The sequence below is a fragment of the Anser brachyrhynchus genome (genome assembly GCF_964034855.1).
Source record: "Anser brachyrhynchus genome assembly, chromosome: 4".
NCBI classification, from domain to species: Eukaryota; Metazoa; Chordata; class Aves; order Anseriformes; family Anatidae; genus Anser; species Anser brachyrhynchus.
Window position 1 is genome coordinate 78,610,728 of NC_137698.1, and position 12,676 is coordinate 78,623,403.

The following is a 12,676-nucleotide window of genomic DNA, read 5'->3' on the forward strand; positions in this document are numbered from 1 at the left end:
CACGGAGAGCGCCTGCACCTCCCGTCCAGCCTGGAGGGGCCGATTCCTGCCCGGCCCGTCCGAAATCCACGGGACCCGAGGCACAGCCACTGCAGGGCAGCAGCGCTGGGAGGCCTGGGGATTTGTTTCTCCCCCCTTCACCTCGGTTAAGAGCTGGAGAAGTGCTGATCGCAGCCGTCTGTCCTGGAAGGCAGCGGCAGCCTGGTCTGGTGCTGTAAGTTCAGGCACGAGCCCGTGCTGCTTACTTCAAACACAAAGAAGCAAAATGGGCAGCATTTTTTTTTCTTCCTCCTTTTTTTCCCCGTTTTCTTCCCCCTTTGTCCTCTTTTCTTGCTTCCCCTTTTCCTCTTATCCCTCTTTTCCCCTTTGCTCTCTCTCCCCCTTTTCTTTCATTTCCTTCAATTTTCATTTGTCCCCTTTATTTTCATTTCCTCCCCTTTTCTCCTTCCACCTTCCTCCCCTCCTCTCTCTCCCCCCCCTTTTTCTTCTCTCCTTCCTCCTTCAGCCCAAGCCCAGCCCTTACCCCAGCCCCAGCTGACGCCACGTGCCCAGCCACAACCTCCCCTTGCCTGCCGGGAGCGAGCCCGGGGCTCATGGGCACCACGGCCGGGTGGCCCCATAGCCCCACGTCCCTTCCTCGTGGATCCCTTCCTCGTGGTCCCTTCCTCGTGGATCCCTTCCTCGTGGTGTGGTCCCTGCCTCGTGGGAGCTGACCGCGACCATCCCCATGCACCTGCTGCAGGGCGCAGGGACCAGGACCACGGTGACACGGGGACCACCCCAGCTCGGAGCTGGTGGCCACCGATGGCACCTTGCGGCCGGAGCGCGTTGTGGCCATCGGGAGCCTTCCTCCTCCTCCTCCTCCTTCCTCCTCCCCCTTGGCCCCAGCACCCAAAGCACCGCGCAGCCAGCAGCTCTGCCCCTCCCTTCCTTTTATTGCGGCACTCCGGGGTGCACTCGTACAAAACCCCGACTCCTCCGTGCGCAGCAGGCACCGGGCCCCAGCGCGGCGGCGGCGGCTGCCCCGGCTAGAAGCGGTGGCTGTAGAAGACGTCCGCGTTGCTGGCGTAGTCCAGGGGCAGCGCCTGGCCGATGCTCTTCGCCCCCAGGCTGGCCGCCCCCAGCGCCGACGAGTGCCTCAGCTTCAGGAGGCTGAAGTGGGTGAAGGGGCCCCCGGGACGCTCCCCCCGGGCCTGTGCCAGCACCCGGACAAATCCTGCGGGGGGGGGGGGGGGGGGACAGAGGTGTGGGGGCAGCGGGAGCCACCGGGACCCCCGGGGTGGGGGGTGAGCAGCGAGATGAGCGTCCCCTGGGATCCCCTGGGGAGGGGGCCCATCCCGCCCCACTGTCACCAGGGGGCTCGGGGGGAGCGCCGGAGGACACGCGGAGCTCCCACAGGGCGTGGGGCACCCCCCGTCCCCCCGCTCACCTTCCCTCATCATCTCCCAGCTGTTCCAGACGGAGCCCACGCAGACGATGGGGAGCCCCAGCTCCCCTTGGAACAGGCTCTGCGTGGGGAGCAGGCGGCGGCTGAGCCCCCACCGTGGTGGGGAGCGGGGCCAGGAGACCCCCGGGGCCCCAAAACCCCCAGGGCCAGGAGATCCCAGGACCTAGAGACCCCCCAGGACCAGGAGACCCCCAGGGAACCAGGAGACCCCCGCTCCGAGCAGCTTCCTCGGCACCATCCCAGTGGCGCATCGGGAGCAGGGGGTCCCACATCCCCGGGTCAGGACAGCCCCACCAAGGACCCCAGGGACAGGAGCGGGGGACGTCCCCGTCCCCCACCTCTCACCTCATCGATTTTGGGCAGCACGGCGACCACGTGGCGAGCCAGCACCTCCCCGGCCTTGTTGAAGATGTGGCAGCACAGCGGGTCCCCAGCCTGGGCACCTGGTTCCGAGAGGGGCGGCGGGATGGGGACGGGGACGGGGACCGCTCGCGGTGTCCCCATGCTCACGGGTGCCCGTCCCCACCCCGACGGCCACTCCCCATCGCTCGAGGGGGCGGAGGGCGTTTGGGTCGAAGGGCAGCGAGAGGATGGGGAGTTGGGGTGCTGGGGGCTGAGGGGGGCAAAGCGGCCAGAAGCGAGAGACGCGGGGCGGTCCCCAGCGGGCACCCGGCGTGGCAGCCCCGACCGCCCCCCCCCCCAGGACCGCCACCACCTGCTTCGGGTCCCGACCCCAGACGTGCACGGTGCCCTACCCGCTGCCAGCTTCTGGCAAAACCCCGCAAACTTGGCCTTCTCGAAGGTGCGGTAGAGATGGGTCAGGAGCCCCATCCTGTCCGAGACCTGGGAGAGGGCCCCGCGGTGAGCCCTGCGCGACGCTGGGCCCCCCTCACCATGAGCCCTGAGCGATGCTGGGCCCCCCCGAACCCCCCCCCCCCTCCCCGTTTGGCACCTGGAAGTACTCGAACATGGCCTGCTTGACGTGCCCAACGTCGTGCGGCGGCACCTCCAGGTTGTCCATGCAGTCGAAGACCGTCTTCACCGCCCGGTGCGCGATCCAGTAGGCTGCGGGGCGCGGAACCAACGTGAGACCCCCCACCCCCACCCCCCCCCCCAAACCAAAACCCCTTCCCCACCCTCCTCATCCTCACCGGAGCCTTCGTCGCCCATCATGTGCCCCCACCCGCCGCAGCCCGTCTCCGAGCCGTCGGGGTTGATGAGCTTGCAGTTGGAGCCGGTGCCCGAGATCAGCACGATGCCACCTGCGGGGCGACAGCGTTCGGGGACACCGCCGGGCACCCCGCACCCCGTACAACAACACCCCCCCGGGGGACCTTCCTCGCTCCCCCCCCCGGGGCCGTCCCCGTACCGCGGTCGGTGGCGGTGGCCATGGCCCCGACGGCGTCGGAGGTGAGGCGGTAACTCTCGCTCAGGCGCGGGGAGCGGCGCCGCAGCTCCTCCAGCAGCAGGGCGATGGCGGCCTCCTGGTCCCCCCCGCTCAGGGACAGGCCCTGCCACCGCGGGGGGACGTCACCCGGGGCAGGGGGGTTTGGGGGGGGGGGGGCACGAGGACGGGGGCTCACCAGCGAGCGAAGGGGCACAGCCGGGTCCACGCCGGCCTCGCGCTTGGCCTCGCTCACCAGCTCCTGGATCCTCTCCGCGCACGTGGCGGCGCCGACCAGCTGGGGCACCCCGGGGAGCGGTGCTGAGCCCCCCCCCCCCCGCCAGCACCCCTCGGGGTGGGGGGGGGGGGGCACCCCGCGGGCCCCCAGCTCCGCCACCATCACCGGCGGTGTCACCTCGGGGTTTGGGGACCCCCCCCCCAACCCGTGTCCCCCCGCCCCCCCGGTGCTTACCCAGTGGTTGGTGCAGGGCCCCTCCGCCTCGGCCAGGATCCGGCCATCCCCGGCCACCAGCACCGCCCGGGAGCGGGTGCCCCCCCTGCGGGGACAAGGGGGGGGGGGGGGGGTCACTGCCGGGCCCTGCGCTGCCGGACCCCCCCCCGGACCCCCCCAGGTGCCCCCCCCGGACCCCCCCAAGTGGGGATCCCTAGGGTGGGGGCTACGGACCCTGCTTTTACCCCCCCCGGGACTCTGCACCACGATCCCCCCCCCCCAAAGGGGCACCTGGGGGTGGGGGGGGGGACACGGGGGCGCACGGGGGGGGGGGGGGCAAGCAGCCGGGGGGGGGCAAACAGCGGGGGGGGGCAAGCACCGGGGGGGGGTGAGGAGAGGCCTGGGGGCGCGGAAGCGGCCCCCACCCGGGCTGGGGGTGCTGGGGGGGGGGGGTCTGCAGGCGCTCCCCCCACCCCCCCATGCTGGGCTCCGTCCCCCCCCCCCCGGCGCGGCCCCTCACCCCTCCACGCCGCCGAACAGCGCGGCCATGGCGCCGGCCCCCCCGCGCCCCCCCCCCCCGCCCCGCCCCGCTCCGCCCCCCCCGCGGGAAGCCGCGCCCGGGAGGCGGGGGGGGGCGGCGCCGGGACACGGCGGGGCCGGGCCGCGGCCCCACGGCCCCCCCCCGACCCCCCCCCCGGCTCGGATCGCAGCACAAGGGGGGTCCCCCCCGGGCTGGGGGCCCCCCAGCGGCACCGCCCCCGTTGGCGCCCCCCGGTCCCGTGCGCCCGGCAGCGCCCCCCCCCGGCAGGAACGGGGGCAGGGGCAGGGGCAGGGGCAGGGGCAGGGGCAGGGGCAGGGCAGGGGCAGGGCAGGGGCAGGGGCAGGGCAGGGGCAGGGCAGGGGCAGGGGCAGGGGCAGGGGCAGGGGCAGGGGCAGGGCAGGGGCAGGGGCAGGGCAGGGGCAGGGCAGGGGCAGGGGCAGGGGCAGGGGCAGGGCAGGGGCAGGGCAGGGGCAGGGGCAGCCCCCCCCCGGCACCCGGCCCAGCCGTGGGGATGCTGCGGCCACTGCTGGGATGGGGGCATTGGGACGGATGGAAGGAGGGATGGACAGACGGATAATGGGATGGAGGGGGGGATGGATAATGGGATGGATAATGGGATGGATAATGGGATGGATAATGGGATGCATGGATGGATGGACGGACAGACGGATGGATGGAGGGAGGGATGGATGGAGGGAGGGATGGAGGGATGGACATGTGGACAGATGGACGGATGGATGGGGGTCACATCAGAACGGAAAGAGGATGCGCAAGGAAATGGGGCAGGGAGGAGGAGGTGGAGAAGGCGGCGACTGGTGCCCGGGGGCAGTGGCCCAGCGTGGGGAGGGGGCTCGTTGGCTGGAGACCCTCTGCACCCCTCTGCACCACGCACGTGGCCCAGCAGTGCTGCACCTGGGGGGGGTCCCACAGACACGGGGGGCACCGGGCGGAGCACCCAGCCCAGCACCGGGGGGGGCTCCCCCCCAGCTGGGGGTTCACCTGCAGCACCCGTGGGGCACGCACAGGGGGTGGGAGGTGACGGGGACCTGGGGGGGTTCCCAGCGAGGGCGAGCTCCTTCTGGGGGGGGAGGGATGTGCTGCGCCCCCAGCATGGTGCCGTGGGACCGGTGGGATGGGGACCACAGCCACCCTGCTCTGCACGGGGATGGAGGTGCTGGGGGGGCAGAGATATTTGGGGGGGGGGCAGAGATATTTGGGGGCGCGGAGATGGTTGGGGGGCACTTAGTTTGGAGTCCCTGCCTGGCTCCTTCCCAAGCACTTTTCCAGGGAGGGGGGACCCGGAGGGGGGACCTGCGGCCAGACCCCCCCAGTACCTGGTGCGGGGAGCTGTGGAGGCGCAGGGGACCCCCCCCAAATCCTCCCAGCTGCCCCCAAGGATAGGTTAAGCAGCAGGGGAAGGGTTAAGCAGCAGTCCCACCAAGGGGGGGGTGAGTGTGGGCGAGCGTGCAGCCCCCCGGCCCACCGCCCTCGCGCCCTCATTAAGCCCTGGTGGCACCAGGCTGTCTGCCCTGGCGGGGGCCGGGACGGGGACGGGGACGGGGCTGGGGACAGGGCTGGGGACAGGGCTGGGGACAGGGCTGGGGGCCGCTGCCTTTGTCTGAACTTGTGGCAAAGTTGGAGCCTAGCCGACGGCCGCTGCCGAGGGTCCGGGAGCTGCGGGGTGAGTCCGCGGGTGCCCCCCGGGCCCGTGGGGACAGAGGGCACTGACCCTGCGCGGGCTGGGGGCTGCCCTGGGTGCTGGGAAGGGGATCGGGGCGCTGGGCGCGGGCAGCGGGGGTGGCAGGAGCAGGCATGGGGATGGCTGGAGCTGTCCCCATGCAGCGCAGCGTGGCCAGGACCTCAAGCCCTGTCCCCAGCCCCGTCCCCAACCCCGTCCCCAACCCCAGTTCCCATCCCCGTGCCTTCAGCTCGCCCCGTCTCACACCGGAGCCAGGGGACCAAAGCCTGGGCGCGTGGGTGCGCGTGGCCCCGCACGGCTCGGGGTGAGACGTGGCGGTTTTGGGGTGTCAGCATCCCCCCGTGCACTCCATCACCTCCCGGCCCCAAAGCCCCGCGGGTCACCTCACCAGACGGGCATGGGGTGGGTGCGGGCACCCAGATGGAGAGGGGACACCTCGCCTAGCACAGGGTCCCATCGTTAGCCCGCACCCAGCCCTCGCTTCGTTATTTTTTGGGCACCCACGGGTGCCGGGGTCACCCTCGCCTCCGGGAGAGCCCCCCAGGGCCACGCGGGACGCGGCACCGACGCGGAGGGAGGCCTGGCGGCTTCGTTGCACAGGGAAGGGCTGCTCCTGGAGGGGCTGGGGGTCCGGGGGGGGTCTGTGCGCGGGGGCGGACGCTTCGCCCGCGTGCTTGGAGGGGGCTGGAGCCAGAAGCGGGTCCCGGCTGTGGACGCCCCGCACAGAGGTGGAGGAGGAGGAGGAGGAGGAAGATTAGCAGAGAAGTGATCCTGCCCCGGCCGTGCGAAGAGCTCAGTGGACCCCAGCTCCTCCGTGTGGGGCACCGGCGGGGCCCCGAAGCGGGGCGCGGAGGGGCCGGATTTGGGCACATGTGTCCGGGGAGCGCCCACCCCGCGGCGGAGCCGATCCCAGCACAGCGGGCAGGGGAGCAGCGGGACGAGGCAGCGGCAGGCTGAGCTCCCCGCAGAGCCGCGGGAACGCAGGTGAGCTGGGCCCTGTCCGTCTGTCCGTCCGTCTGTCCGTCCGTCTGTCCGTCCGTCCTTCCACCAGCAGCCGTCCCCTGCCTGCCCAGCCTCTCCCCGCTCCCAGAGGTCGCGCCTGTGCTGCGGGCACCGCTCCGCTCCCGCTGTGGCACCCACCCAGCCCTCCGGGCTGCCCTCCGGGCACCTTTCCTCCATCCTGCTGCCCCTCCAACACCCATCCCTTCATCACCCACCCCTCCAACACCCATCCCTCCATCGCCCATCCCTCCATCACCCACCCCTCCATCACCCACCCCTCCAACACCCACCCCTCCATCACCCACCCCTCCATCATCCATCCATCACCCATCCCTCCATCCATCCCTCCATCCATCCACCCATCCTTCCATCTGCCCACCCACCCACCCATCCCTCCCTCCCTCCCTCCACCCATCCACCCATCCACCCCCCATCCATTCCTCCATTCACCCACCCCCATGTGCCCCCCCCCACCTTTTCCACCCCCACCCCCCACCCCCCATTCCCACCCCTCTTTGTCCAGGAGCTCGGGCTCAGCGCGGGGCCACCAGGCAGCGCAGCGCCCCCCAGCCTGGGCTTCCCCTGCCCCGGGCCGGTGACACGGGCTGGTGACACCGGGGGCGCCGACGGGCCCGAGCGGGTATTTGGGGTGGCAGGGGGGGTCCCCAGCTTTTTGGGACCCACCAGAGGGACCTTGGGAGCTTGGGGTGACCGCACGGCCCCGGCATGGTCACGGCACCGCCGGCGGGTGCGGTGGCGTTTGCTGGAGACGTGCCCGCCACCGAGACACTTGAGAAGGGGACACGGAGGTGAACGCTGAAAGGGCCCGGGGGGGGCGTGGGGAGGTGATGGGGGGCATGGGGAGGTGATGGGGGGCATGGGGAGGTGATGGGGGGCATGCGGAGGTGGCAGGGGGCATGGGGAGGTAAGGGGGCATGGGGAGGTGTAAGGGGGGACGCAGGGAGGTGGCACAGGGGACATGGGGAGGTGGCAGGGGGGACGCAGGGTGGTGGCACAGGGGGGCACAGGGAGGTGTCATGGGGGGGCCAGGCTCATGCAGCTGCTCTGCCTGGGGCGGGAGCTGCTGCCCAAAGTCCCCGGGCTGCGCCCCCGGGCCGTGCGCTCCCCCCCCAAGCCCAGCCCCAGCCGGCTTCCAGGTGAGGATTTGGCTAAAAACCCGCCGCCTTCACCCAAATCGGAGAGGAAATCCCCTTCCCAGCCCCGAGCTTCGCCCCCGGCAGTTCCACCCCCCCGGCCCTCTTGCACCCCGCAGCTGCACAGGGTTCGGTTCGGGGCCGTGCCTCAGTTTCCCCACCTGTGGGAAGGGCACACGTCTGTGTGTGTGTGCGCACGGGGGGTGCAGGGAGGTGTGCATGGGGGGGTACACACGGGGAGGGGGTGCTGGGGCCGGGCAGGGCAGGGGTCAGGGCGCCCACCGTGCCGCATCAGCGCAGCACGCCTGACCTATTTAGCGCCGGCGTCCGCCTGGCTGCCGGGGGCCAGGCTGGAAAGTGAGTTAATGAAGTGGGCAGGGGCTGGGGGGCCGCTTCCCAGCGCACGGGAGGGGATTTCGAGCCGCGCTGGCGTCGCCGGGCTGCCCCCGGCCTCCCCGGTACTTCTGGACGCTCCCCAAAGGCTCCTGGTGGCCGCAGAGCCCGCGCCGTACCCGGGGAGCCACCCTGCAGCCGGGGACCCCGGCACCCGGCACGGGGAGGGTTTGGGGTCAGCCCGAGCTCTGCTGCTTGTCCCCGTCTGTCCCCGTGTCCCCCCGCACCCTGGGGACCCTGGGACAGCTGCGGTGGCGTCAGGGGCCGCTAAGCCTTGGCAGGCGCCTGGCAGGCGCTAAGAGGATCCAGCGCCGCTAATCCCCCGCTGACGCAGCCCCAGCCCCAGCCCGTGGCCCCCGGCCACCCCCCCCGGGTCCCCGGCCACCGCCACGCTGGCACCTGAGGGCTGGGGACACCTGCGGGGATGTGGGGTCACTGCCGGCCCCCTGGGTGGGTGCTGGGTGGGTGCCGTGCGGGTGCCAAGGGGCTCCCAGGGCACCCAGATCCCCGCCACCCGCTGCCCCCGCTGCTTCCCCAGGGCTGGGTGCCGGGGGCTCCCCAGGCTCAGGGTGACCCCCAGCCCCCGGGTGCAGCGGGGCAGCGTGGGGGTCCCCTCCCCAGCGGGGTCTCTGGGGGGGAGCTGGTGGGGCCGGTGCCCCTGCGCCGTGCCCAGGAGCCACAGCGGGCTCGGGGAAGCCGCTTGCACCCCCCATCACGGGGCGGGGGGGTGTCCTGGGGAAATCCTCCTGCAGCGCTCCCGCTGTGCGCCTGGGTGCGCGGGGGAACCAGGGGGCACACCGGGCTCGGGAGACAAAGGCCGGGGGGAGCCCCGGCTCCGCAACCGGGCTGCGGAGGGGACCCCAGAGACCCCCGGCTGAGGGGGGTGGCAGTGACCCCCCCCCCCCCATGGGCAGCAGGGAGAGGGGCAGGGGACGGAGCAGAGGGAGGGGGCTGGGGAGCGCCCCAGGGGTGGGCGAGCACCCCAAGGCCATTGGGGACACGCTGGGGGGGTGATGGGTGGTGCTGGGACCGGGGGGCAGGTTCCCACACGGGGCGGGGGTGCATCGCACCGCTGCCTACACCCCCCCCACATCCCCGTGCGGCCCCCTTCCCGCCGGGGCTGCTGGCCCCGGCCCGCGGCGGTTTCGGGGAGCGGGACCGGGGTGCCCCCACCCCGGGGTGCCCCCGCGCCGGCCGGCGAGCGGAGCCGACAGGCTCACGTGGCGCGGTCCCAAACTGCGTTGCATTCACAGTTCGGGGAGCACGTCAAGGCTAAGGGGAGCTGACAGGAAAACCTTTCCTGGAACAAACGGGAAGATAGTATCGGGCAGGGCTGACCGGAGCGTGAACCGCGGCCCAACACAGAGCAAATTATCGTCAACCAAAATAGCACGGCGCTCGCATCGCCTGCGTGCCGGGCAGCGGGCGCAGCCGGGCTGTCAGGCTGCATCAGGGCACGGATGCATAAGGGATGGAGCGGGGGGGGCACGCGTGGGGTGGGGGCGGCACCGCCGGGTGGGGCGCGTGGGGCTGGGTGGCACCATGGCGTGGGTGGGGGCACGGGGACGGGGGGGCAAAATCCCAGCCGTGGGGATGCACGGGGCTGGGGGGGGCACAGAAACCCCTCCGTGGGGAGGCACAGGGCTGGGGGGGGGCACAGAAACCCCTCTGTGGGGATGCACGGGGCTGGGGGGGGGAACAGAAACCCCTCTGTGGGGATGCACAGGGCTGGGGGAGGCACAGAAACCCCTCCGTGGGGATGCACGCAGCTGGGGGGGGCACAGAAACCCCTCCGTGGGGATGCACGGGGCTGGGGGGGCACAGAAACCCCTCCGTGGGGATGCACGGGGCTGGGGGGGGGGCACAGAAACCCCTCCGTGGGGAGGCACAGGGCTGGGGGGGGGGCACAGAAACCCCTCCGTGGGGATGCACGGGGCTGGAGGGGGGCACAGAAACCCCCCCGTGGGGACGCACGGGGCTGGGGGGGGGCACAGAAACCCCTCTGTGGGGATGCACGGGGCTGGGGGGGGGGAACAGAAACCCCCCCGTGGGGATGCACGGGGCTGGGGGGGGGGAACAGAAACCCCCCCGTGGGGATGCACGGGGGCTTGGGGAGGGGGGGGGAAGCAAAAATATCCTGCTGGGGGGGACATGCAGGGGGGTGACAAGCCCCAGTCCATGGGGTCCAAGGGGTGGGGGGGAGAAACCCAAATACCTGGGGGTGCGCAGGTACATCGGGGGGTGACAGGGGGTGGCAGCCCCCTCTCCACGGGGACAACGAGGCCCAGGGGAGCCGGAATTGGGGCAGCGTTTGGGATGCTGCACCCCCAGCCCCATAACTCCCCCGCAGCCCCACGCCAGGGGTGCCCAGCGCCGTGGCAGGTGGTGAGCGGGGGGGCGGGGGGGGGAGAAGCAGCAAAAAGCTCTGTCAAACACATAAAGAGCTGGCAAAGCGGAGGGGGGGGGCCGGTGGGGCCTCCTCCTCCTTCCCCGGGTGAACTTGCACATTACTTTTGCTTGGCTTCCCCGGCAGCGAGAGCGCTGCAAGCCAAGTCCCCAGCGAGCGCGGAGGCAGCTTCGCAGCCATTTTGTTGTTGGCTTGAACTGGAAAAAGGGGAGAAAAAAAAAAAAGGAGAAAAAAAATTGAAAACTAAAAAAACACGAGGAAAAAAGAAACCAACCCAGCCCAGCCCCACAGCCGATGGAAACGCGCCATGGGAATGGAGAGCTCCGTGCCCGCACGCTGCCCCAGCACCTCGCCGAGAGCACCCGGCACCGGGTGGCTGCGACGCGGGATCTGTCCTGGGCTGGGGAACGCCCTGCTCGGGTGCTCGGGGTGCTCGGGGTGCTCGGGGTGCTCGGGGTGCCTGAGATGCTTGGGGTGCTCGAGGTGCCAGGGGTGCCCGGGGTGCCCAGGACGCGCCGGGTGCCTGAGGTGCAGCACGCAGCGGTTGGCGAGCGGTGCTGATGCGCCCGGGTGTCGCACAGCCGGGTGCGGCGCCAGCCCCCCCGCAGCCCCCAGTGCAGCCCAGTTTGCATCGGCACGGCTGGGGCCGGTGCTCGCCGCCGCCGCGTCCGGCCCCAAACGGCCGCTTTGCACACCGGGAGCTGCGCAGCGAGGGAGCGAACCCTGCGGCATCGCCCTCCCGGGGGAGAGAAATGGGGGGGGGATTCACGGGGAAAATCCAACCCCCCTGGGAGAGAAAAGATGGAGAAGGAGAGCGGGCTGGTCTGCGCCCAGCTCGTGCCGCCGGGATGTCCGTCCGTCTATCCGTCTGTCCGTCTGCCCCCACGGGCTGACCCCGCTGCTTGCTGGGAGCCGCGGCCCCGTGGGACCACGTGCGTTTTTGGTGGAAACACGGGGAAAAAAAAAAAAAGCAACAACAACAGGCTGCTTCTGGATTGCAGGCACAACCCTGCGGTGCCGGGGGGGGTAACCCTACAGGAACAGCCGGGATACGCCAGCCTGTGCTTGCGCAGCCCCGCACAAACAGCTCGGGGCACACGACCCCGCCGCAGCAGAGCGGGTACATACCCCGCTGCCCACACAGCCCCCAACAGCGGCTGGGGCACGGTGCTCGTGCGGCCCCATGGTGCCCACGTGCTGCAGGCAGAAGCGGGGACCCTTTCCCCTATGGCCCCCTTCGCCCAGCCTGCCCCCAGCCCCGCTGGCCTCCTGCCTGCCCTGTGCTGGTGCCCCCACGTCCTCCTGTCCCCCTGGTCCCATATCCCTGCATCCCCCTGTCCCCCTGTCCCCCTGGTCCCATATCCCTGCATCCCCCTGTCCCTATGTCCCCCTGTCCATACGTCCCCATGTCCCTGCATCCCCATGTCCCCCTGTCCCTGTGTCCCCGTATTTCCCTGTCCCCGGGTCCCCATGTTTCTGTGTCCCCATGTCCCTCTGTCCCTGTGTCCCCATATTCCCCTGTCCCCCTATCTCTCTGTCCCCATGTCCCTCTGTCCCCATGTCTCTATGTCCCTATGGCCCCATATCTCTGTCCCCTTTTCCCCCTGTCCCTGTGTCCCCATATCCCCCTGTCCCCATGTCCCTCTGTCCCCATGTCCCCATGTTCCTCTGTCCCTGTGTCCCCATGTCCCCTGTCCCCCTGTCCCCCTGTCCTTTCGGGTGCTGAGCACCGGGCGCTGCTCCCTGCTGGGATACAAAGGTCACCCCCAAGGGGTCCCAGCACCCTGCCCTGGAGGGGGAACCTGGGGGAGGTGGAGAGGGACTCGGTCATGGGGTGTCCCCCACCCTCACCCCAGCTGAGTTGAGGGTACAGGAGGAGTGTAAGAGGGATGGGGGGGATGCAGGGAGTGTGGGGTGAGCACGGTGTGCACTGCTTCACGCACGCGTATGGGGGTGTGTGATGGCCGTCATCGCATCCCAACTGTCCCCTGCCGCTGGCAGCAGGCAAGGAGCAGCTGGGGACCCCACGGCGAGGACCCGAGCACCCCACAGCGAGGACTTCCACCTGGGCACCCCACAAACCACCCTGTGGGGCTGCATGGGGCTCCCTGTGCTGGGGGGGGTGAGGTTACCCTGTCCGTCCATGGGGAAACTGAGGCACGGCCGGGAGGCGGTGCTGGGGGCAAAGTGCGACCCCG

General features: G+C 71.2%; 1 protein-coding gene across 2 annotated transcripts; it reads right to left on the minus strand.

Moving 5' to 3' along the window:
• Positions 1 to 915: 915 nt before the first annotated feature.
• On the minus strand, positions 916 to 3,865 carry NAGK (N-acetylglucosamine kinase). Of its 2 annotated transcripts, XM_080592114.1 has the most exons (10): positions 3,803 to 3,865; positions 3,304 to 3,388; positions 3,031 to 3,129; positions 2,817 to 2,958; positions 2,599 to 2,709; positions 2,400 to 2,512; positions 2,203 to 2,290; positions 1,793 to 1,890; positions 1,430 to 1,508; positions 916 to 1,216 (listed from the first exon to the last, which is right to left on the minus strand). In XM_080592114.1, the coding sequence occupies exons 1-10, from the start codon at positions 3,829 to 3,831 to the stop codon at positions 1,029 to 1,031; spliced, it is 1,032 nt and encodes a 343-aa protein (XP_080448240.1). In that variant the 5' UTR covers positions 3,832 to 3,865; the 3' UTR covers positions 916 to 1,028. The 2 variants fall into 2 exon arrangements, with proteins under 2 accessions (XP_080448240.1, XP_080448241.1); XM_080592115.1 differs by lacking the exon at positions 2,817 to 2,958 and having other exon boundaries at positions 3,802 to 3,850.
• Between the last annotated feature and the right edge of the window lie 8,811 nt (positions 3,866 to 12,676).